Source organism: Thalassophryne amazonica, chromosome 16, assembly GCF_902500255.1.
Source record: "Thalassophryne amazonica chromosome 16, fThaAma1.1, whole genome shotgun sequence".
NCBI lineage: Eukaryota > Metazoa > Chordata > Actinopteri > Batrachoidiformes > Batrachoididae > Thalassophryne > Thalassophryne amazonica.
Genome location: NC_047118.1, coordinates 53,899,233 through 53,921,363, shown reverse-complemented (window position 1 = coordinate 53,921,363; position 22,131 = coordinate 53,899,233). Strand labels below are relative to the sequence as shown.

Genomic DNA, 22,131 nt, shown 5'->3' with positions numbered 1-22,131 from the left:
AATTGTGGTACAACTTTAAAGCTGGTCATGTTGTGCATTGTGTTGCTAAATTTAAAAGAATCAATGCAATAATTTAGTATAGAGATAAACTAAAACTGCTCAGTGTCGTAGTTCCAGCTTAACAAATATAAAGTCACTGCATCTATTTGTGAAAAGTCAATGTTTATGGATTTGGCCTGCTTGTTATATAACCTCGGGCTCTGGAATTTCAAGGTTTGAGATTTAAGATATTATATAAACTACATAATTAATCACCCCCCATCCAAAAATGGATATAATATGGAATCAAATAATAGCAATAAAATAACAGCAATCACATTTTGTTACAGGGCCCCCATGCTGTTAAAGGGCCCCAGAAACAGAGTGAAGTACAGGTGTCACAGTGGGTGATGGGGACGTGAATACTCCTCTACAATTTCAAGTGCTCACTAATCGGAGAAATCAGGATGTCAGAATTTCAATTACAAATCCCACGTTTGACATCAGTTTAACTTATTCGATTTTATGTGACTTTTTTTTTTTACCTGCATTGCTGAAGGTAGTGCAGGTCGAGGAACTACTTGACTCTATGCACTCACCGGCCACTTTATCAGGTACACCTTGCCAGTACCAGGTTGGACCCCTTTTACCTTCACATCCACCTTAATCCTTTGTGGCATAGATTTAACAAGGTGTTGGAAACATTCCTTAGAAATGTTGGTCATTATTGACACGATAGCATCCTGCCGTCAACCATTCAACCAGTCTGTCTATTTTCCTCTGATCTCTGACATCAACAAGGAATTTTTGTCCACACAACTGCCGCTCACTTGATATCTTCTCCTTTTTGGACCATTCTCTGTAAACCCTGGAGATGGTTGTGTGTGAAAATCCCAGTTGATCAACAGTTTCTGAAATACTCAGACCAGCCCATCTAGTACCAACAACCATGCCATGTTCAAAGTCACTTACATCCCCTTTCTTCCCCATTCTTATGCTTTGTTTGAACTTAAGCAAGACGTCTTCACCATTTCTAGATGCTTAAATGCATTGAGTTGCTTCCATATAATTGGTTGTTTAGCCATTTGTGTTAACAAGCAATTGAACAAGTGTAGCCTACCTAATAAAGTGGCAGGTGAGTGTATGTGCATCTGTCTGTCCTTGTAGCTGATGTGTGATGTATATATGATGAAAAACCTTTTGTGTGTCAAGGTGAAACTTAGTCATCTCACAAGGTCATCTCACTATGACCTTGTGTGGTATCTGTTCCGGAAACCGTCCTGTGCACGGCAACATTTCCTGTATGTTTATTTTGTGAATTGTTTTGTAATTTGTGTCTGTAGCATGACCCAAGCAGAGGGTCACCCCTTTGAGTCTGGTCTGCTTGGGGTTTCTTCCTCAGAGGGAGTTTTTCCTTACCGTTGTTGCTTTACTTGTGCGAAGCACCTTGAGGCAACCTTGTTGTGATTTGGCGCTATATAAATGAAAATAAAATGAAATTATGACCTTGGGCACACTTTGATTCTCATTGTGGCCAGCAGGTGTCCAAGATTCTGAAAACTTGTGCAATAATGACTCTAAAACTTCATGAATAGCAATGAAACTTACTACTAAGACCTTGGGCTCAACAGTTACTCTTATTTTCAAGTTATCTAGGTAAGAAAACAAACAATCCAACAAACACAGTTGAACACATTGCTTCCTTGAAAATGGGAAATCTTGTATTCACCTAAACCTTGATTTTTCATTTATGTACTACATGCACCCCCCCCCCCCCCCCCCTTTACAAACAGTGCTAGAACCACGCCCCTGGGGTTCCTGCTCTGAGTCACACGGGCGAGAAAGCGTGTTTAGATTCCTGAAAAATAAATACTCTACTTTCGTACATCATTTTCACAGTAGACGATACTATAAATTACTTAAACTTTCCCTAAAGCTGCACATGCGCATAACTCGAATTTACAGTCAAAATCGCCCGCCCCAATGTTATTTCTTACAGCCAACACGATTGGACAGACGTCACGAAGAGACCAAAAACAGAAATACTATTGGCGCTCTCGCATGTCGATCAAAACTCTCGCCATCCACCCATCATAAGAGAGCACGAGACAGCCTGGCCACGTTTACAGAGGTAAAAACAAACCCACTTGTTTGTGTGTTTTATAATTCACCTCTTAATCGAGAACCCTCGTAAATTTTTGAAAGTATTATCATGAAATATTTTCTATCGAGATTATTTGTAAGTGATAGTGACACGTGTCCACAGCAAATGTCGGTCAGTCAGGAAGCGGAGTTAGCATAAAGTGGCGTCGATTCAGTCTCCGTTACACTGCCACGTTTGTTTTGCGCGATGCATTCTGGGAATGCAAGGGATTTTTTTTTTTTTTGTTTCGTTTCAGTAAGACGTTTATCTCCTTTCAATGTCTTAGCTTCTCCTCCAGGTTATCGCTGTGCCAGGAATAACTCAAGTTTTTACATCTGTCTTTAAAAACGTTAGCACCGATCACCTGGATGAATTCACACTTTAGCTTTCCGTGCTAACTCCGTCAAGACGTTTACGTTTGTCAGCAGAGACTGCGTTCATAACTTGACGTTCGATCTTTTTTTATCTAGGAGTATTCTATCACGGTGATATGACGAGTGAAAAACGCGAGTTATTGCCGACGTCACGTCGCCGTGATGGATTACTCGTAAATAAATGAATGAACTGAATTTATTTCGGAAAAAAATGTCAACAAAGAAGCAATAAGCCTTTTCAGTCTCACTCGCTTCCGGGTCTGATGCGCGAGGTCAAAGAGCAAGAGGTGTAGTCTCGCGGTATCATGACTGACTGTGGGCAGCGAGAATGACAGAGACCGATGGTTTTTCCCGTTGGAGTGTTGATTTCTTTAAACATTTTTGTGAAAACATGGTATCGGTGTCCAAGGAAGAAAAACTCAAGCTTATGCTGCACATGAACTGAAAATTCAGCCCGACTCGACCCACTGCCGAGCCAGACAGTGTCTATTCGTAAACATAGAATCAGCTGATCACTGTTTCACTTTGCGGACCTCTAATATAATGAAGGTAAAAGCCTTTGACCGAGCAGCATTTTTCTCTATGGAAAAATATTTAAGTTGTTTGATTGAAATACTGTAAAAATTGAAGATTCAATTGGGCAATATTATTTTAATAATTTTCATCAGGGGCTGATGACTTCATTAAAGTGATGTTTACACAACAAAAGATATTTATTCTTCTGACTTATGTGGCACTGACAACATGTGTAACATCTATTAAATTGCAATTATAAACAAACTGAGAGATATTTAATGACTGTCATAAAACGACAAGCTTCCTTGAAGACCCAGGACACGCTGGAGGGACTACGTCTCTCAGCTGGCTTGGGAACGCCTCAGGGTTCCCCCGGAGGAGCTGGGGGAGGTGTGTGTGGATCGGGAGGTCTGGGCGGCTTTGCTTGAGCTGCTGCCCCTGCGACCCGACTCCGGATAAAGCGGAACAAAATGGATGGATGGATCGATAAAACAACAACATTTTAATTCAATGAAAGTACAGTTGTATGCAAATGTTTGACACCCCTGATAATATTCATGATTTTCCTTTGTAAATCATTGGTTGTCTGGATCAGAAATGCCAGTTAAATATATCATATAGCAGACAAACACTGATATTTGAGAAGTGAAATGGAGTTTCTAGTATTTACAGAAAGTGTGCAATAATTCTTTAAATAAAATTAGGCAGGTGCATAAATTTGGGCACCCATCTCATTTTATTGATTTGAATACATGTAGCACTAATTATTGGAACACAAAATTGGTTTGGTAAGCTCATTGACCTTTGACCTCCTTACACAGGTGAATCCATTCATGAGAAAGGGTATTTAAGGTGGCCATTTGCAAATGTTTCCCCTCTTTGCATCTCTTCTAATAAGTGGGGAACCTCTAAACAACTCTCAAATGACCCGAAAACAAAGATTGTTCAACATCATGGTTTAGGGGAAGGATACAAAAAGCTATCTCAGAGATTTCAGCTGTCAGTTTCCACTGTGAGAAACACAGTGAGGAAATGGAAGACCACAGGTAAAGTACTATTTAAGGCCCAAAGTGGCAGGCCAAGAAAAATCTCATAAGCTGAAGCGAAGGATGGTGAGAACAGTCATAGACAACCCACAGACCTGCTCCAAAGACCTACAACGTGATCTTGCTGCAGATAGTGTCTCTGTGCATCATTCAACTATACAGCGCATTTTGCACAAAGAGATGTATGATGCTGTAATGCAGAGGAAGCCTTTTCGACGTACACCCCACAAACAGAGTCGTTTGAGGTATGCTAAAGCACATTTGGACAAGCCAGCTTCATTTTGGAATAAGGTACTGTGGACTGATGAAACTAAAATTGAGTTATTTGGACATAACAAGGGGCGGTATGCATGGCTGAAAAAGAACACAGCATTCCAAGAAAAATGGTTGCTACCTACAGTAAAATTTGTAGGTGGTTCCATCATGCTGTGTGGCTGTGTGGCCAGTGCAGGTACTGGGAATCTTGTTAAAGTTGAGGGTCACATGGATTCCAGTCAGTATCAACAGATTCTTGAGAACAATGTTCAAGAGTAAGTGACAAAGTTGAAGTTGCGCCAGGGTAGGATCTTTCAACAAGACAACGACCGTGAACACTGGTCAAAATCTACTAAGGCATTCATGCAGAGGAACAAGTACAATGTTCTGGAATGGCCATCTCAGTCCCCACACCTGAATATTATTGAAAATCTGTGGTGTGATTTTAAGCGGCTGTCCGTGCTTGGAAACTAACATACCTGAGATGTTTCGTAAAGAAGAATGATCCAGAATACCTTCAACCAGAATCCAGACTCTCATTGGAACCTATAGGAAGCATTTAGAGGCTGTTATTTCTGCAAAAGGAGGATCTACTAATTAATATTGATGTACATTTTTCTGTTGGGGTGCCCAAATTTATGCACCTGCCTAATTTTGTTTAAAGAATTATTGCACACTTTCTGTAAACCCTATGAACTTCATTTCACTTCTCAAATATCACTGTGTTTGTCTGCTATATGATATATTTAAATGAAATTGCTGATCCAAACAACCAATGATTTATAAAGGAAAACCATGGAAATCATCAGCGGTGCCCAAACTTCTACATTCAACTGTAGATACTTATGCTATGTACAATGTAGAAATATTCATTACAGGACCTCAAATTATAAATAAGCAACAAATTAGTAACAATTCGCAGTATTTCTGTATTTAAAATGTTCTTTATAGTACCTGCCGTTATGAATTAGCAACAAATTACTAACAGTTCATGCTATATATGTATCATAGAAATTTGATTCTTTAAGATTTGTAATCAGTGTCACAACAATTTTATATTTTAATATTATTTATGCCTAATTCATAAATTTGATTATAAATGACTAATTACCACTGAGCTCTCTTTAAGAAGCTGATTCATTAGATAGTCAGATTTCATCTGTTTCAATTACTTTTGCGACAATCTGAAGAATATAGGATTACTGCACAGGGTATAAGTCTAGTAAGTAAGTCCCTTCGGCTGCTCCCTTGTTTTGCACTCGGGGTCGCCACAGCAAATCCAAGGTGGATCTGCAAGTTGAATTGTCACAGGTTTTACGCCGGATGCTCTTCCTGATGCAACTCCACTTTACATGGAGAAATGTGGCAGGGGTAGGATTTGAACCCGGAACCTTCTGTACTGAAACCAAGCGCATTAACCACTTGGCCACCACCCCTACAGGGTATAAGTCTACCACTTTTTTTTTTTCTCTCTCTCTTATTTTATTTTATGGATGTTAGCCTCCTGACTTGAACTCCAGTCCAGCTGGTGGCGGTAATTCTCTGTGTAAGCTGGTTGCCCGCCATTAAATGTGAAGAAGGAGAAGAAAGTCAGATTCGGAAGGATTCTTTTCCGAACTACTTTGTTGATCAAAGCTATACATTTACGGCGGTAATGCGGCTCGCTCAGTGTATTCCTACACCAGTCTTTCACTGGTGTCCGGTGTGATGACGGAACACCGTTTCTCCGCGTTTGCCAGAAAAAGTTCTCCCATCATGCACCTCGGTCTCTCCCATCATGCTTCTTGTGTACTTCCTGTGTACTTCCTGTTTGCAGTCGTGAAAGTGTACGTCCAGTTTCTGGTCATCAAAACTAAGTTGGATGGACTATGAACTCTCTGACACTCCTCTGTCATCATCCTCACTTCACCCTGGTCCATTTCCCTGCATGTTATGTGTCATTTATTAGGCTCATAGGCACATGTGCCTGTGATTTGGTTAATGTATAATTAACACAGGTGGGATAAAACACACTGATTTGTATCACAACAGAGCAAGGCGACAGATTACGCTGCCCTTTTAAAAGATGACGATGGCAACTCATTCCCCAACCCAATATCCATACTTGAATCCGGCTGGCTGGATGATAAGAGACGGCATGACTCGACGGCACTGCAGCACATTTAACTTGCGCACTGCCACACAATTTGCTGGGTCAGCCTGACCTGCTGGATGCTGCACTGTATGCCACTGAACGCTGCGTTATATAAAATAGTTATTTCGTAGCAGATTAATCATTTGCTGTCAGAGATTGGATGATAAAACTATCTCTAATCCAGGAGTGGGCAATCATGTGCCATGAAGGGCCGAAACACTGCAGGTTTTGTAATGTTACCTTTCGTTCGGCTTCGTTTACATTTTGTTCCACCTCACAAGTCCAACATATTGAACGAACACAACAACGTCTGAAGGAATCAGTCACTAAAGCCTCGACCAGCTGAACGTTTTCATACAGTAACGTTAAGAACGTTTTATCGAACTATGTATGGACGTTTCAAACATTTGTGGCTCGCCTGAGTGTGGGCGTGGCCTTCACACAAATACACAATGTATCTCTATGGTAACACACATGGACAGCCGTGTATTTTCACACCAGCGATGGACTTGACGTGGAAGTAAACTGGCAGTGACGTGGCCGTGACCAAGTCAGTAGCTCCAAGTCTCAACTTATGTTGTTTGACACCCGCAGATACGGCAGTTATGATGATGTTGTTTTGAATTGAGTTCTTTTAAAGTTTATTGATAAATGCAAGTACCTTGGTCATATCATTGATAACAAATTGTGTGATGACTTAAGCCCCGGTCACAACCCACCATGCGTTTTTTTTTCGCCGTACGTTTTCAGCGGATGCCACGGCTACTACGTTTTTGTGAAAACGTACGGAGGCAGTAGCAAGAGGAGGGAGGGAGTACGTTCAGCGCACGTCTCTAGGAGCGTAACGATAAAGAGAGATGACAATAATGCTGTGTGTGTGTGTGTGTGTGTGTGTGTGTGTGTGTGTGTGTGTGTGTGTGTGTGTGTGTGTGTGTGTGTGTGTTGGGGGGGGGGTGTCGCTTTTCTTTTTTTATGAGCGGGACCGGAGCGGCAGGTGTTTTTCGGCGTTGGCGATGCATGAGCATGTCCAGCCTGCAGCGGTCAGTTGTACGAGTGTTTACTTGCCTCGAAAAGTTACAGCTAGTTACTGAAGCTGTGGAGTGTGTGTTGCTGACGTTTGGAAATAAAGTCCAAGTTCAAGTGAGAAGCTGCATTGTGCATGCGAGTCTGTCGGCCTCCAAATCCGTACTGCCTACGTACGGATTTGGTTAATTCAATAGTAATTGAATGAAAATGTGCGCTGCTTTGAATCCGTACTGAGGCAGTACTCACAACGTGCGTCATCTGTACTGCTGGTGAATCCGCAGCCTGACCGCAGCGAAAGTTCTGCATGCACTAAAACCTCTACGGCATGTCTGCGTGCTCCGAAATTTCGTACTGAGGCAGTACTTACGAAGTACGGATCTCCAAATTTAGCCCACGTTTTTGCAAGTAGACTGCATGCATGTGCAAGTATGGCGGGTTGTGACCACGGCTTTAGAAATGAAAAGTAAAGTTGGTCTGTTGTATGCCCGAAGTAATATGCTAGTGAGAAAATGTTATTTCTGTTCAACTTTTGCCAAGAACAGATTGTTTAGCTCTTTTTGTGGTAATATTTACTTATGTGTATTGTGGAGAAATTTTAAAGTCTCTAGCAGTAATTCAGTTAAAGTTGCCTATAATGATGCTTTCAGAATCCTTCATAACCTGAGCCGTAGATGTTGTGCTTGTTCCATGTTTGTATCCAACAATGTTAGATCATATCCCAAAATGTACAGAAGAACTGTTTTTAACTTCATGAATTGCCTTTGTTTGTCAACAAATGGTATTGTTGTTTCGCTGTTGAGATTCGATTTTAACTTATCAAAACTTATGATTGTTGGTACTCAGGAACAGTCATGTATATACTTATGAATGAATGATTCTGAAGGTGCTTTCTCTTTTATATTGTTTGTAATTTTTATATTTATACTTTCTATAGTTTTTTTGTACTTTTACTTTTTAAATCTATGGACTGTTGGTGATTTTTTTATATGTACATGTCTGAATTAAACAAATAAGTAAGTAAGTCTCTGCAGAGGAAGGTAAAGTTCACGATGGAGTTGCCACGGGAAGCTAATGCGTAAATTAATCCAGGTGATCAGCAGTAATGTTTTTAAAGACAGACATAAAAAATTTAATGATTTCTGGCACAGTGATCGTGTCCACACATGCCGAACAAAGAGAGGACAAGCAAAGCCTTTGACATAGCAGATAAATGGAGGTTGTTGTGGTGGTGGTGGGGGGCGTTTGCTAATTTTGGCATCAACTATTTGGAATCAGTGCCAAAAATTCAATATTATTAATTTATATCTACCTCATCAGTGCAGGGAAATGAAGATAAGTACTTGGAGAATTTTGGTGTTCTGAGTGCATTAATTGAGGAATTTGACTCCACTGCTGTGGTAATGATAGGTGTCTGGAATGCAAAGCTGAAGGTTCCAGACAATTCCTTATTTGCCAAGCATATGTTTAACTTCTGTAAAGATCGCAGTCTCATAATTTTTTCTTGTCATATGTTACTCAATGACAGTTACACCTATGTCAGTGATAGGGATACACCGATACCAGTATCAGGTATCGGCCTGATCTCGTATTTGTTTACTCGTACTTGTAATCATAAAATGTCTCTGATACCACGTGACCCGATACCCCTTTACAGCAGCATGATGTCAACATCTCAATGTGGGATTTTCAAGCACACGCTCCGAAAGTTGCTACTTTTTTCATATGTTTTGAGCACTGCGGCTTAAACAATGATGTGGCTAATTTATGGATTTTTACAGGCTTTCATGTAATTTACTCATAAGTCGAAATACGCCCGTCAGTGCTGTCCATTGATTGGCTGAAAGCTGCCCTCCATCATGCGGTGTAAATTCACACACAGAGTGAATAAAAAGTCTTACCTTCCACCTTTCAGTGGAATTCATCATCATGCAATCCTGAAGAAAACTAAACCACACAAAGCCTCCGGAGCTTGTAAAACAACATCTGAAAATACTTTAATTCCTTGTGTGGCTGAAAAAGTTCCTCCGTGACTTTGGCACTTTGCGCAACAGTTGCTACGTCAGAACTCAGATCGTGGTTTCAGCAGTGGAGGCTGTCCATCAGGTTGGTGAATTTCAGCCCTTGGTGTGGGTGTTCAGGCCGATGGGAGAACGGTTCGGTCCGATACAGGTGTAATCCATTTTTTGAATGTTTGTGGCGCTCCGTTCGGACCCTCCTCTTCTCTTTCATGAGCTGCACTTTTGCGCTAGAAATTGAAAGTGTCGCTGCGCCTCGTTCATGGCTCATTTACTTCAGACGATGAGCTATTCTGTCTAAATTTGAGGAAATTATCCCATGATCAACAAAGAAAAAGTAAAATAATGTTGAAATTACTCCAGTTTGCCTCTGTGTGTTGCGGAGATGCCACGCAACACCGTGTGCGCGCACGCCATGCTCCTCCAATATTGCATGTTCCACCTTTGGGGGGGAAATAAAAATTACAGTTTGTATTTGTGTATGTTACTGGTACGTATTTAATTCAAAGTTAAAAAATAATGTGGAGAGTGAAAGACTTTTTAACTCATTGTCACATGTTGCAGATGAAAACAGAAAGTCTCAGCTGATAACACAGAGAAGCTCTTTTCATCAAAAAGAATCTGCCCTCACATTTTCAAAAAAGGCTTTAAGTCCTCACAGACAAACAAAGTTAGTGATGGACAATTTCAGTTCTGTTATTGGTGTTGTATATTTTGTAGTGCTGAAGTCCTCAGGTTACATTTCGGTGAGATGTCTGGTAGCGTCATGTTTGTTAAGAAACACAATTAATGTTAAAGGACAGTTTGTTGTAGTCAAAAAGCAGTGTTACATGATTCATGTGAAATGTTTGTAAATGATTCAAGTGAAATGTTTTTAAATAAAAACAAAGCTAATGATATTGGTAGCAATTACAGTCAAAAAATAAGGAACAACTGATGAATAAAACATGTTTTCAAAGTTATCATAAAGCTGTAATGGTATCATTAAGTATTCGTATCGGTACTCTGTATCAACGCATCCCAAAATGTATGTAATCGTACTTGTACTCAGTCTGGAAAAAAGTGGTATTGGTGCATCCCTAGTCAGTGACTCTTGGGGTTCTGAATCCTGGTTCGACCATGTTGTGTCTACAGAGCCTTTGACAGTGCTGTCAGTGATATGAATGTGTGTTGTAACTTGATAGATGAAGGTCATATTCCAGTTGCTTTATCCCTGATGGTTGAAGGGATACCTAGTCTGACGAATGTTGCCAACAGTTGCACCCCCAGACTGAACTGGGAAATTATATCTGAAGCAGTGTGTAATAGATATGTCTGTATAACTGTTCTGTTAAAGGATGTTCCTTTTGTGTGTATTGCAGAGATACAAACTGTAGCAATATCCAGCATGCTGATGGAGTCAAATTTTTGTACAATGACATTGAGTGCCTTAAAAATGCTGGGAGTCAGGTTTTCAATAATACTGGAAGCAGTGTAGATTTAATTTGCTAGCATGAAAGGAACACGTGGCTGACTTGAGTAAAGCCTCGCGAGAAATGAGATAAGTATGGTAAGTGCGGGCAAGCCTAAACAGTGCCTAATCTTTGACCTTCAAAAAAAAAAGCCAAAGCAAGATGTAAGTACGTCATAAGGTTTATAAAAAAGAAATGAAAACATCATGTGTAAAGAGTCACTGGCCAAAAAGGTTTCTAACTTGGATGTAAAAACAATATCCACTTTTATTTAACCAAGTTAGTCCCATTGAGATCGAGATCTCTTTTGCAAGGGAGACGTGCAATTATAAAGTTTTCAGTTCACCTAACCTGCATGTCATTAAATGTAGGAGGAGACCCACGCAAACACAAACTCCACACAGAAAAGCCACAGGTGGGAATCGATCCCATGACCTGGCTGTGAGACAGTAGTGTTAACCACTAAGCCATTGTGCTGCCTAATAATTATTACTTCTGCAAAATTGCTATTAGTATAGCACTCGCTGTTATTTAAGTATCGATTTTCCTAAGGATTTTTTTATTATTATTTTTTTAATTTAATTTAACTTTTTATTTGGCACACACACAAACTTAACAAAGAAATCTCTCACAAAACCAAAGAAAAACAAAAGCAAACAAAACCTCAAACAATTAAAAAAAAAAAAAAAAAAAAAAATCCCAATTGTGTGCTGCCAAAAGGGTGTGGGCTGAAGCAAAGGCTTGTAAACGCCCACCCCATCACGCTTTGCCATATACACATATATATGCACTCATAACAGCAACTACAAAAAAGAAAAGGACAAGAAGACGAGCAAAACGTTTTGTAGATTAATCAGTACACCAAACATCCGAACATAGCAGAACAATTAGCAGTATGATGCACAGATTAAACAGAAGAACAGAAACAAAAACAATTTACCTAATTTATCATACTATAATAAGCAATTTTATTATTTTTATAAGATCTTTTCAGGCCAGCCAAAGTACCAGATAATTGAATACAATCAGGGCAGTCATTTCAGATTTTAACCCCTTTAACAGATACACAATGACTTTTTACAGTAGTAGGATACCTTAAGCAGTCAAATAATTTCCTCTCAGATGATAAGTTCATTTTTAACTTTATACATTAACCGTATCTGCATGTAACTGTAAGACAATATCAGACACATTGGATTGTTGACCCCCCTGGTTTGGGCTGAATTTGTTTTTTTTTTATGAGATGGGTATGGTACCCAAACTTCAAAACCCAAACCGTTCCATGGTTTACCTTATTACCAAAGTTACAGTACAGTTACAGTTACAGTATTTGAAAGGCATAGACCTAAATGTTAAAACAAAACAAGAAAACAACTGGGATCTACTGTTATGTGCTTTTAGTAAAAAAAAAAAAAAAAAAAAAAAGTTAAAAAACTGTAGAATCTGCAACCAGTTAGTTTGAACACGCTTTCTCGCCCTGAAAGTCTGTGTGACTCAATAACAAATGAGTATAATAGTACATGTATATATGTTACTTTAGGCTTTTAGATGTTTATAATGTCTTATCACATGAACCCAAAGTAGGAATTTGGACTTCTTATACAACAGTTTTGTCTTTTTTTTTTGCCATTTACTTAACCACCTTGGAAACAAAACTCAAGGCTTGAGTTCACATGACTTCCATTTGACAGTGTTTTTCTTTGTCACCCATAATGCATTGTGGTGCTGCACTACGCCACCTGTGCATAAATTGAAAGAGTTCAGGTTCATAGTTTCTCCAGTGATGTACATGGATTCCGATTTTCAGTGCTAATAGTGCACAATATTTCGCAAACATCTACCCTAGAACTATGAAGTAAGACACTCAGAGCAGCTGAAATAGAAACTGCTTTGTGGTCATGTGGTACACATCTAGGTTTCAGATGGCTCCAGAAAGTGCTTGTTGAACAGATTATGTGCTGATAATGCAGTCATGATGTTTAAATGTCTTACATGTTATAAGTTTGTCACAAATGTACTGCTCTAGTGTGGGGCTGGAATTTGCTGTTAACTTAGGGGAACTGTTGTGAATCACCATCTGGACTTGTGTATACCTCCTTGAAGTGACCTGTGTTGAGATTTTGCATTGCACACTCAACAAAAATATAAACGCAACACTTTTGGTTTTGCTCCCATTTTGTATGAGATGAACTCAAAGATCTAAAACTTTTTCCACATACACAATATCACCATTTCCTGAAATATTGTTCACAAACCAGTCTAAATCTGTGATAGTGAGCACTTCTCCTTTGCTGAGATAATCCATCCCACCTCACAGGTGTGCCATACCAAGATGCTGATTAGACACCATGATTAGTGCACAGGTGTGCCTTAGACTGTCCACAATAAAAGGCCACTCTGAAAGGTGCAGTTTTATCACACAGCACAATGCCACAGATGTCGCAAGATTTGAGGGAGCGTGCAATTGGCATGCTGACAGCAGGAATGTCAACCAGAGCTGTTGCTCGTGTATTGAATGTTCATGTCGCTACCATAAGCCGTCTCCAAAGGCGTTTCAGAGAATTTGGCAGTACATCCAACCAGCCTCATAACCGCAGACCACGTGTAACCACACCAGCCCAGGACCTCCACATCCAGCATGTTCACCTCCAAGATCGTCTGAGACCAGCCACTCGGACAGCTGCTGGAACAATCGGTTTGCATAACCAAAGAATTTCTGCACAAACTGTCAGAAACCACCTCAGGGAAGCTCATTTGCATGCTCGTCGTCCTCATCGGGGTCTCGACCTGACTCCAGTTCGTTGTCATAACCGACTTGAGTGGGCAAATGCTCACATTCGCTGGCGTTTGGCACGTTGGAGAGGTGTTCTCTTCACGGATGATGCGAAGGAGATGTGTTGCACTACATGAGGCAAATGGTGGTCCCACCAGATACTGACTGGTATCCCCCCCCCCCCCCCAATAAAACAAAACTGCACCTTTCAGAGTGGCTTTTTATTGTGGACAGTCTAAGGCACAACTGTGCACTAATCATGGTGTCTAATCAGCATCTTGGTATGGCACACCTGTGAGGTGGGATGGATTATCTCAGCAAAGGAGAAGTGCTCACTATCACAGATTTAGACTGGTTTGTGAACAATATTTGAGGGAAATGGTGATATTGTGTATGTGGAAAAAGTTTTAGATCTTTGAGTTCATCTCATACAAAATGGGAGCAAAACCAAAAGTGTTGCGTTTATATTTTTGTTGAGTGTATATGAATTGAATGTCTCTTAACAAAAAAAAGAAGAAAGGGGTCCACTGTAGTGAATGCTGTCAGAATAATACAGGAAAAAGGTGGAACTTATACTTCAGTATAACTTGTACTCCGGAAAATATGGTATTTGTTTTGGACATTTATTTTAGTGTTTTCTTCCCCAGAGAGAATGAGTGTGGGCTTCATTGGAGCGGGTCAATTGGCCCACGCTCTGGTGAGAGGGTTCTCAGCTGCGGGTGAGTTTGATTCACTTGTTCATTTGTATGCATTTCCATTTAGATTTGGCATCGATTGCAATCAGAAATTGAAATTACTTTTTGACATTTCTCCCCTTTCAGGTGTGATTGCCACCCACAGAATCACAGCCAGTTCCCCAGACACTGATCTCCCCACTGTACAGGGGCTGAGAGTGGGTAGACAGTTGAGAATCTGTATTAGTAATTATTACTCCATCATTGCATTGTGGCTTTAGTGTCCACTTGGAGAAAGAAATACACAGTTTGGCTTGCATGTTCTCCTAACATCCATGATCAATGTCATTTGAACAGAAACTGGGTGTGAATCTCACCACCAGCAACAAAGAGACTGTGAGTAAAAGCGATGTTCTCTTCCTGGCCGTGAAGCCCCACATCATTCCTTTTGTACTGGATGAGATTGGACCTGACATTGAAGAGCACCACCTTATTGTGTCCTGTGCAGCAGGTGTCACTATCAGCTCCATAGAGAAGGCAAGCAACTGGAATCTTGCACCTGTATGTTAAGCCCTGTTCTAACTTTCATGGATATGCATCCCGGAAGGTTCCAATCTGTAGCTGTGACGAACCGGCGTGGGAAGATCACGGTATTCAAGGAATGTGATCATGTGACTGTGTTGTGTATTCCAGGGAGATGCAGAGAATTATCAAAGTTTGCCATCATGAGAGAGGAAAAGAATCTTTGAACATCTTAAAAATCCAGCCACGGTTACAACACAGAACAATAACGGAATATCTCTGTGCATCACAGACCTCTCTAAGGTTTTTAAATTTATGGACATGGTGTCAAACTGACCATCATGTATGCATATCCGTGAAAGGGAAAATGGGGCTTTATTGATTATATAGATTTGGATGTAATAGATGTGGCCAGTGATGAAGATGTCAAAGTTTTCCCTTATTTATAAAGTTGCCTTACATCAGTTAAGGAATTATTTCTCAAATTGTACACACAAACACACAAACAACAACAACAACAAAAAATCCTGTATTTTCACATGCCTCTTATGGGCATATTTCAAACTCATCATTGGGGTCAGATAAGGCTTTCAACTTAAAATCTGTATTTGTAAATGATTACATTTATTGCACTGGGCAGACTTATCTGAGCTGACTGAGAGTTACGATCACACCAACGTGTGTGAGTACCAACCTTCACAACGAAAGTAATTTGAGGTTCAGTGCCTTTGACATTCAGAAATAAGTAGCGTGTATTTGATCCACCAACACCAATATTCCATCCAGAGTTAAACGTAAAACATCTTTGTGAATTCTGCAATTAAGCCAGTAACTTTTGAAACTTACTGGTCTCCTTCAGATTTACTTTTAATCTAGAATAACACTTGCTATGTCCTTGTAAATACTATTTTTGAGTGGCAAATACAATGCAAGTGTTCCAAAATACTTACTTGGCTAATCTTGTATAAATAAGTTAACGATACCTCAAACATTATCCTTAGTATTTTTTCCTGCCATATCTCATCATGAATACTCCTTGCAGAAGTTGCAGCAGTATCAAAGAGCTCCAAAGGTGATGCGTTGCATGACCAATACTCCCGTAATGGTGCGTGAAGGAGCCACTGTTTACGCCACAGGCACTCATGCTAAGGTGGAGGATGGAAAGCTTCTGGAGCAGCTGATGGCAAGTGTAGGTTACTGCACTGAAGTAGAAGAGGACCTGATTGATGCTGTCACAGGTCTGAGTGGCAGTGGTCCCGCTTATGTGAGTCAGTTATTTAATTTCTAGCATGTTTTGTGATACTGCCTTACCTGTAGCATTCTGGCTGTTATTATTATTTGTTTGTTTTGGTGGAAGCTTTTCATGATCTGCTTGTTCTGTGGCTTTGCAGGCTTTCACAGCTGTGGATGCTCTTGCTGATGGGGGAGTGAAAATGGGTCTGCCCAGGAGACTGGCTGTACGTCTAGGAGCCCAAGCATTGTTGGTACGAACACTGAATTAAACCCCCGTCTGTTACCTTGTTTAACGTGATCACAAGATAACAGACATGCTGTGGTTTTACCTTCTTAGATGATACAAGGCACAGTAGAGGACAGAAAGCTATCTTCCTATATTGAATATTTATCTTGTTAGCATTGTGGAGTGTGTGGATAGTGTGCCAAGTCTCCCTCAGCTAGTTGATTTTTCTCCTCTTGTAACTGTTGTCCAGATATTTTGCTGCCAGGTGTGAATTGTTGTCTGTGACCTGGATTGGATATCAAAGTTGTGTTGGACTGATGTGGATCTCAATGTGTTTCTTCAAAAGGGGGCGGCTCGAATGCTCTTAGACTCTGAGCAGCACCCAGGGCAGCTCAAGGACAATGTTTGCTCGCCGGGTGGTGCCACCATTCACGCCCTGCATGTCATGGAAAGTGGTGGCTTCCGCAGCCTCCTGATCAATGCTGTAGAGGCCTCCTGTGTCCGGACTAGGTAAATTAAATGTTTGGAAATTAGTCGACTGTTGTTTCCTTTCTGTCCTAAAAACACACTAACTTTCAAATGAGTTTTAACTAAATGTACTGTACTTTCTGGACTATAAGCAGCACTGGAATATTAATCATATCTGTCCAAAAACACATCATGAAGAGGGGAAAAAAAAAATTTGCACCAGTCAACCACAATTACTGTTGAAACAAGAATCAAAATTTAATTGGTGCATTTTCATTCATAATGCAAATATCATGTTAGTGAGTAGAAGATAATGAGCTAATCAATGTTCTTGTGTGAAGCACTGAAAATAAATGAACTGCTTCTTTTGGTCACTGACCAGATGATCATAGATGAGGTAAATGTGCAATGTAATTAAAAGTTTGAAAACTCAGTGCATTATTTATAATGCAAACACTGCATTAGCAGTGAGCAGCTAACAAGCTAATTAACGTTATTATAAGAGGCACAAAATGTGAGTAAACTGCTTCTTGTCGCCACAGAACAGATAATCATGGTTGAACAGATAATCATGGTTGGGGTAAACATGCAATGTAATTAAATGTTTGAAAATGTGGCATATTATTTTTTTTTATAAACACCTTAATTTTGGCTTGCTGTCCTGCTGGTTGTCCTTGTCGTCTAACAGTCCAAACAAGTATTGTGCTGTGTACTATGACAATTATACTCCCATCTTTTTATTCCAGAGTGTGGTCTTTCAGTTTGAGAACAGGATTTCTTAAATTTATTCATTCTCTAAGACACACAAAATCTCTCTCATTCGGATCTTCTTGTTCACCTCGTGTTACTGCGGTTGGCATCAGGTCGGGGACCATTAAGCTTAACGGTCCCCGACCTTCTGCTCCAGAATGTGAATCACATTAACTTATTCAGTGTATAAAAGCTTCTTATTAAGCAGATAGATGGTGATATCTTGTGGCCATAGATGGTGCTGCAGTATTTTTTCATGTTTTACGAAAACAAGTTGCAGGACCTCTCTAACTAGTGGCGGGGGCAAGGAACACACTTTGTAGTCCAGAAAATATGGTGGATACTTTTTACAATTCAGCAGCTGAGGCTGCTGTTGTCGACTGTGCCCTCCATCTCTGTGTCAAATCACTTTGTGAACACGATGCAGCGCTGCTGAATTGTCAGATGATCACCCAAATATACTTTACCACATCAGCCTTTCAGATTAGTCTGACTTTGACCTTCCTGTGATATGACCTAAGATGAAGGCTTTTGTGGCATTGTATTCACAGTTTTTTTTTTTTTTGATACTGTGCATTTCCTTTTGAAACATTCTGTGTTTCGTCGTTTTCCATAATGCCCCTGGTGGCTGCCTACACTTCCCAGAATGCACCACAGTGCCAGCAGGGTTCCGCTGTCTCATAGCACGTTAATGGAAAAGCGAGGATGTGGATGGCATAGATTCAGCGAGTTCACGAGCAATTATGATGATGACGACACATTCTCTCAAGTTGAGAGGGTTATCTAGAGGAGGTGTAGCACCTGTGATAAACCTCTGCTGTGCGCTGTTATTCTCTTGTTGTCCAGGCTTCACAAGGTGTGTTTCCATTGTGCCCTAAACCGGAACTCTGCTAAAACGATCTCTTGTGTGCGTCACGGACCGCCAGACGGCACAAGATTTCACAACTTTGAAACACCGAATGCTGTGATGAGACATTGTCTGAGCACAAACACCTCAGATGCCTGGATGCACTGTGCTGATTATCGACAGATCAGTCATTGTATCTACCTTCAGTAAACACACTTTACTTCTGCTCCTCCTGTTGGTTGTTTTGGTTCACAGTGATACAGTACAGGAGCTACATCACCTGGTCAGATTTGACCTCAGGACCATGTCTCAACCTGATTCACTGGCCTTTGTCCAGAGTTACTCGTTCACACGTGCAGCACACAACAGTGTTCTCACCTACTGGCAGTTGGGCAGTGCAGTCTCACTTGAGGGCAGGCCCTAAAGGGGTAAAATATGACACATATGACGTAATTTCTCTACTTCCGGGGACAGAAACACAGCACTTTCTCTGAGTTTTTGGGCAGATTGCACCCAAACAAAGTGAAAATGCAAAGAAAAGGTGTTGATGGGGTGGAAAATGGACATGTGTTGTGGTTTGTTTATGACCCAGAGCACAAACGTGTCAAGGCGGTTGTGCAGGCAAGAGAACACAGCTACTCTGGCTAGCTGTGTAGGCTAACACTTACTGACGCGGCCTCTCACATTTGCTTCGTCTTTCCTTCTCCACTGGGAACTGAAAAACTGCACTTTTCGCGACTTCTTCAGTGATTGCAGCCAAAATCAGTACAGTAAACAAATCACACATTTTCCCATGTGAAGTGATGTTGTGTATATATTGCGCAACGGGATCGTCTGTCCCCATAAGTGGCCGAATCCCGCGATATCACGCAGGGTTTAAATGAGACTATAGTCTGTTTGTTTTGGGCAGTGTGTGGCACGTGGGTGGAGTGGGCAAGAGGAGTGGCAAAATGTCAAAGTATGCACTGGAAATCACTTTTTTCTGTTAATGCACATCAAAGATAGTGGACAACACTACTGACTCATCCATAATGATGACTGTTTTTGTGTTGGAATCAGTGCTTTCTCCATTTAAATATTTTTCTTGGGTTCTTCATGAAAAAGGCTCTTCTGTTCTTTTCAGTGTTGCATTAAAAATGTTACCAGTGTGCCTGCTGTGAAACAGTGACTTGCTCTGCTCCCACATGGATCAACTCAAATGTTACTTGGAGTTTATTGTAGGAACATTGCAGGCTATAATCCCTTTAACGTCCAGTCAAACTGGTTTAAACATTTTCATTCCCACATGCAGATCCTCTGGGTAATGTCCCGATAGGATCAGGGTTACAGTGCATGTGTCAGAACGGCTTCAGTTATTTCAGGTGTGAAGTAAAACGGGGCAGATTACATCAACAAGTTGGGATGTAACTGAAAAAGAAAAAAAAAAAATCGCAAAAAGCACAAATTATACTAACACTGTGGACTTGTTTAAAAACATGAGGGCTGCAAAATGAATTACACTCATGTTCAGATATCTGTTTTTAATGGGACACAAAATGCAAAGTACAAGCTTCAGACAGTGTTCAGGATGAAGAAACTGTAGATCCTAAAGCCAGTTGTTGAACATTAATGTTATATTATTCTACCAATTTTTATTTTGTGCGATTCATCTTTTCTCTATCACTCTGTCTCTGTGCCTTTTTGAGGAATTGCAGTAAGAATTACCATGATCTGAATCATAGCATGTCCTTGAAACTGTGAATCGTACTGAACAACGAGGGAGTTGTACTGTAATGCCCCTATAAACAATCACACATATTCAGAAAACATGTCAAATGTAAATTTGTTTGATTTAATTTTATCTTTTTTAATGCACAGAATTATACTACACAATTTGCACCTTTTCAATTTGGTTTCATAGTTCATCATAGATCTTTCAACTCTTTCCGTGATCGTCTGCAGCTCAGATAGCAGTAGATGGTACCTAATTTTATAGAGACACTTTTTTCCCCCTTTTGTGTTTGATTACTAATAATCTTGTGATACATTCAATATAATGTGGTATTAATAATTTCTTGTTCCAACCTTTAAAAAAACAACCTTAGGGAACTTCAGTTTTTGGCCGATCAAGAGAAGATCTCCCCTGCCGCCATAAAGAAGACAACACTAAACAAAGTGCTGCAGCAGCCAGGTGTGTCTGCAAATGCTGTGGAAGTTAAACCTCGTGGGATCAGCCTCTTCAGCAGACATAATCCAAGAATCAAGAGCTGATCACATTGTATCACGCACACAATCAAGATCACTGAACATACAACAAAAACTGTTATGTACAGATGTGGCATGACATGAATCCTTTGAGAGCTGCTCTGTAATCATTATTTACATTTCTGACGATACCAGAATTAACCCGTCTTGCCCCACTGGCAACAATTGTTGCCGAAGTGTATCACTGTTATTTTCTACTCACAATAAAAAAACTCTCAAAGGTATTAATGGAACTTTTTCCACTTGTAAGAAAAAAAAAAAAAAATCTGGGCATAACCATGTTAAGTTTGCCAACAGTACAATAGTATTGCACTGCTTCATGACTTTTCTCAAGGCAGGATTATGGTCGAGCGGGTATGTGTGGAGTTGGTAAATGTTTGTCCTCAAATGTTTCAGCAAAACAACTCTTACTTTGTACATTTCACATAGCAAGTCAACTGTGAAAATGTTTTGAGAGGATTATGTGTTGATGATGTGCACTTAGACATAACAAATGGCAGCAGGACATTGTCTGTAATAGTAAATCACCTGCTCTGTGTTGTGTTACTCTTGAAGGTGCATGTAGAGTTGTGTATGTTTGTGTTTGGCAGCAGGTGAATCACAAATGTGGCTTTAATAAATCTTTTTTTTTTTTTTTTATAAATGAAACTCTGAGTAAATGTTTCAGTGGGGAAGCCCGCTGGTGACAATCCAGATCCTGTTATCTTATTCACCACGTAGCCAGGCGGGGCATTTTTCAAATCGAAGGAACTACTATGACTAGCGCGGTGGTAGAAGCTGTTAATGTGCATGTTCCCCAAAAAGAAGGTCCTCGGTAATCCCGGCTGCAGCGAGTAAAAGTCCTACCACATATTTGTTCCATCCAGCTGATTGTAATTAACTCTTCAGGCAGATAGACGAGCTGATCAATGAAATCGCCTGTTTCAGGTGCACAGGTAGAAACAATACATGGTAGAACTTTTACTCACTGAAACTAATTGCCCACCTCTGGATCCTGATTCCCTGTTCACCACGTGTAGGGTGTTGTGCCAGGAAGGGCATCCAGCATGAAACTTGTGGCAAACTGGATCTGTGGTGGTGACCCTGAGTAAAAAGGGAAAAGAAATTATTGAAGAAGGAACTACATGCCTCAATTTATAAAGGGGTCATGCTGTGCAGTTGGAAGAAAAATCTACCGTATTTCCCAAATTATATGTTGCATCAGAGTGTTAGCCATAGTGGTCCAAAAATGCAAAAAGATTAGGGGGAGGGGAGGGTGGGCATGTGGCATTGCTTGTATTCTTGAAATGTGGTGCAACTGCATTATGCAACAAGATGCTAATGAATTTAATTAGCCCATTATTTATAAGGCAAACAGCATTAGCAAGCAGAAGCTTACTGCCTAATTAAAGTTATTATATGAGACGCAAAGAGTACACTGCTGCTTGTCCCCACTGAACAGCAGAAAACATCAAG

At 40.3% G+C, this 22,131-nt stretch overlaps 1 protein-coding gene across 1 annotated transcript; it reads left to right on the top strand.

Moving 5' to 3' along the window:
* The first annotated feature begins 1,986 nt into the window (after positions 1–1,986).
* Positions 1,987–21,005, top strand: pycr1a (pyrroline-5-carboxylate reductase 1a). The gene is made up of 8 exons (XM_034190862.1): positions 1,987–2,110; positions 14,360–14,431; positions 14,534–14,604; positions 14,744–14,923; positions 15,951–16,172; positions 16,300–16,392; positions 16,714–16,877; positions 20,517–21,005. Exons 2-8 carry the CDS (start codon positions 14,365–14,367, stop codon positions 20,680–20,682), a joined length of 963 nt encoding a protein of 320 aa, XP_034046753.1. The 5' UTR covers positions 1,987–2,110; positions 14,360–14,364; the 3' UTR covers positions 20,683–21,005.
* The last annotated feature ends 1,126 nt before the right edge of the window (positions 21,006–22,131 follow it).

Excerpts from the sequence above, each read along its gene's own strand:
- pycr1a (XM_034190862.1), top strand. The coding sequence starts at position 14,365 with ATGAGTGTGGGCTTCATTGGAGCGGGTCAATTGGCCCACGCTCTGGTG. Across the intron at positions 14,432-14,533 it reads GAGAGGGTTCTCAGCTGCGG|GTGTGATTGCCACCCACAGA; the intron begins GTGAGTTTGATT and ends CTCCCCTTTCAG. Across the intron at positions 14,605-14,743 it reads CCACTGTACAGGGGCTGAGA|AAACTGGGTGTGAATCTCAC; the intron begins GTGGGTAGACAG and ends TCATTTGAACAG.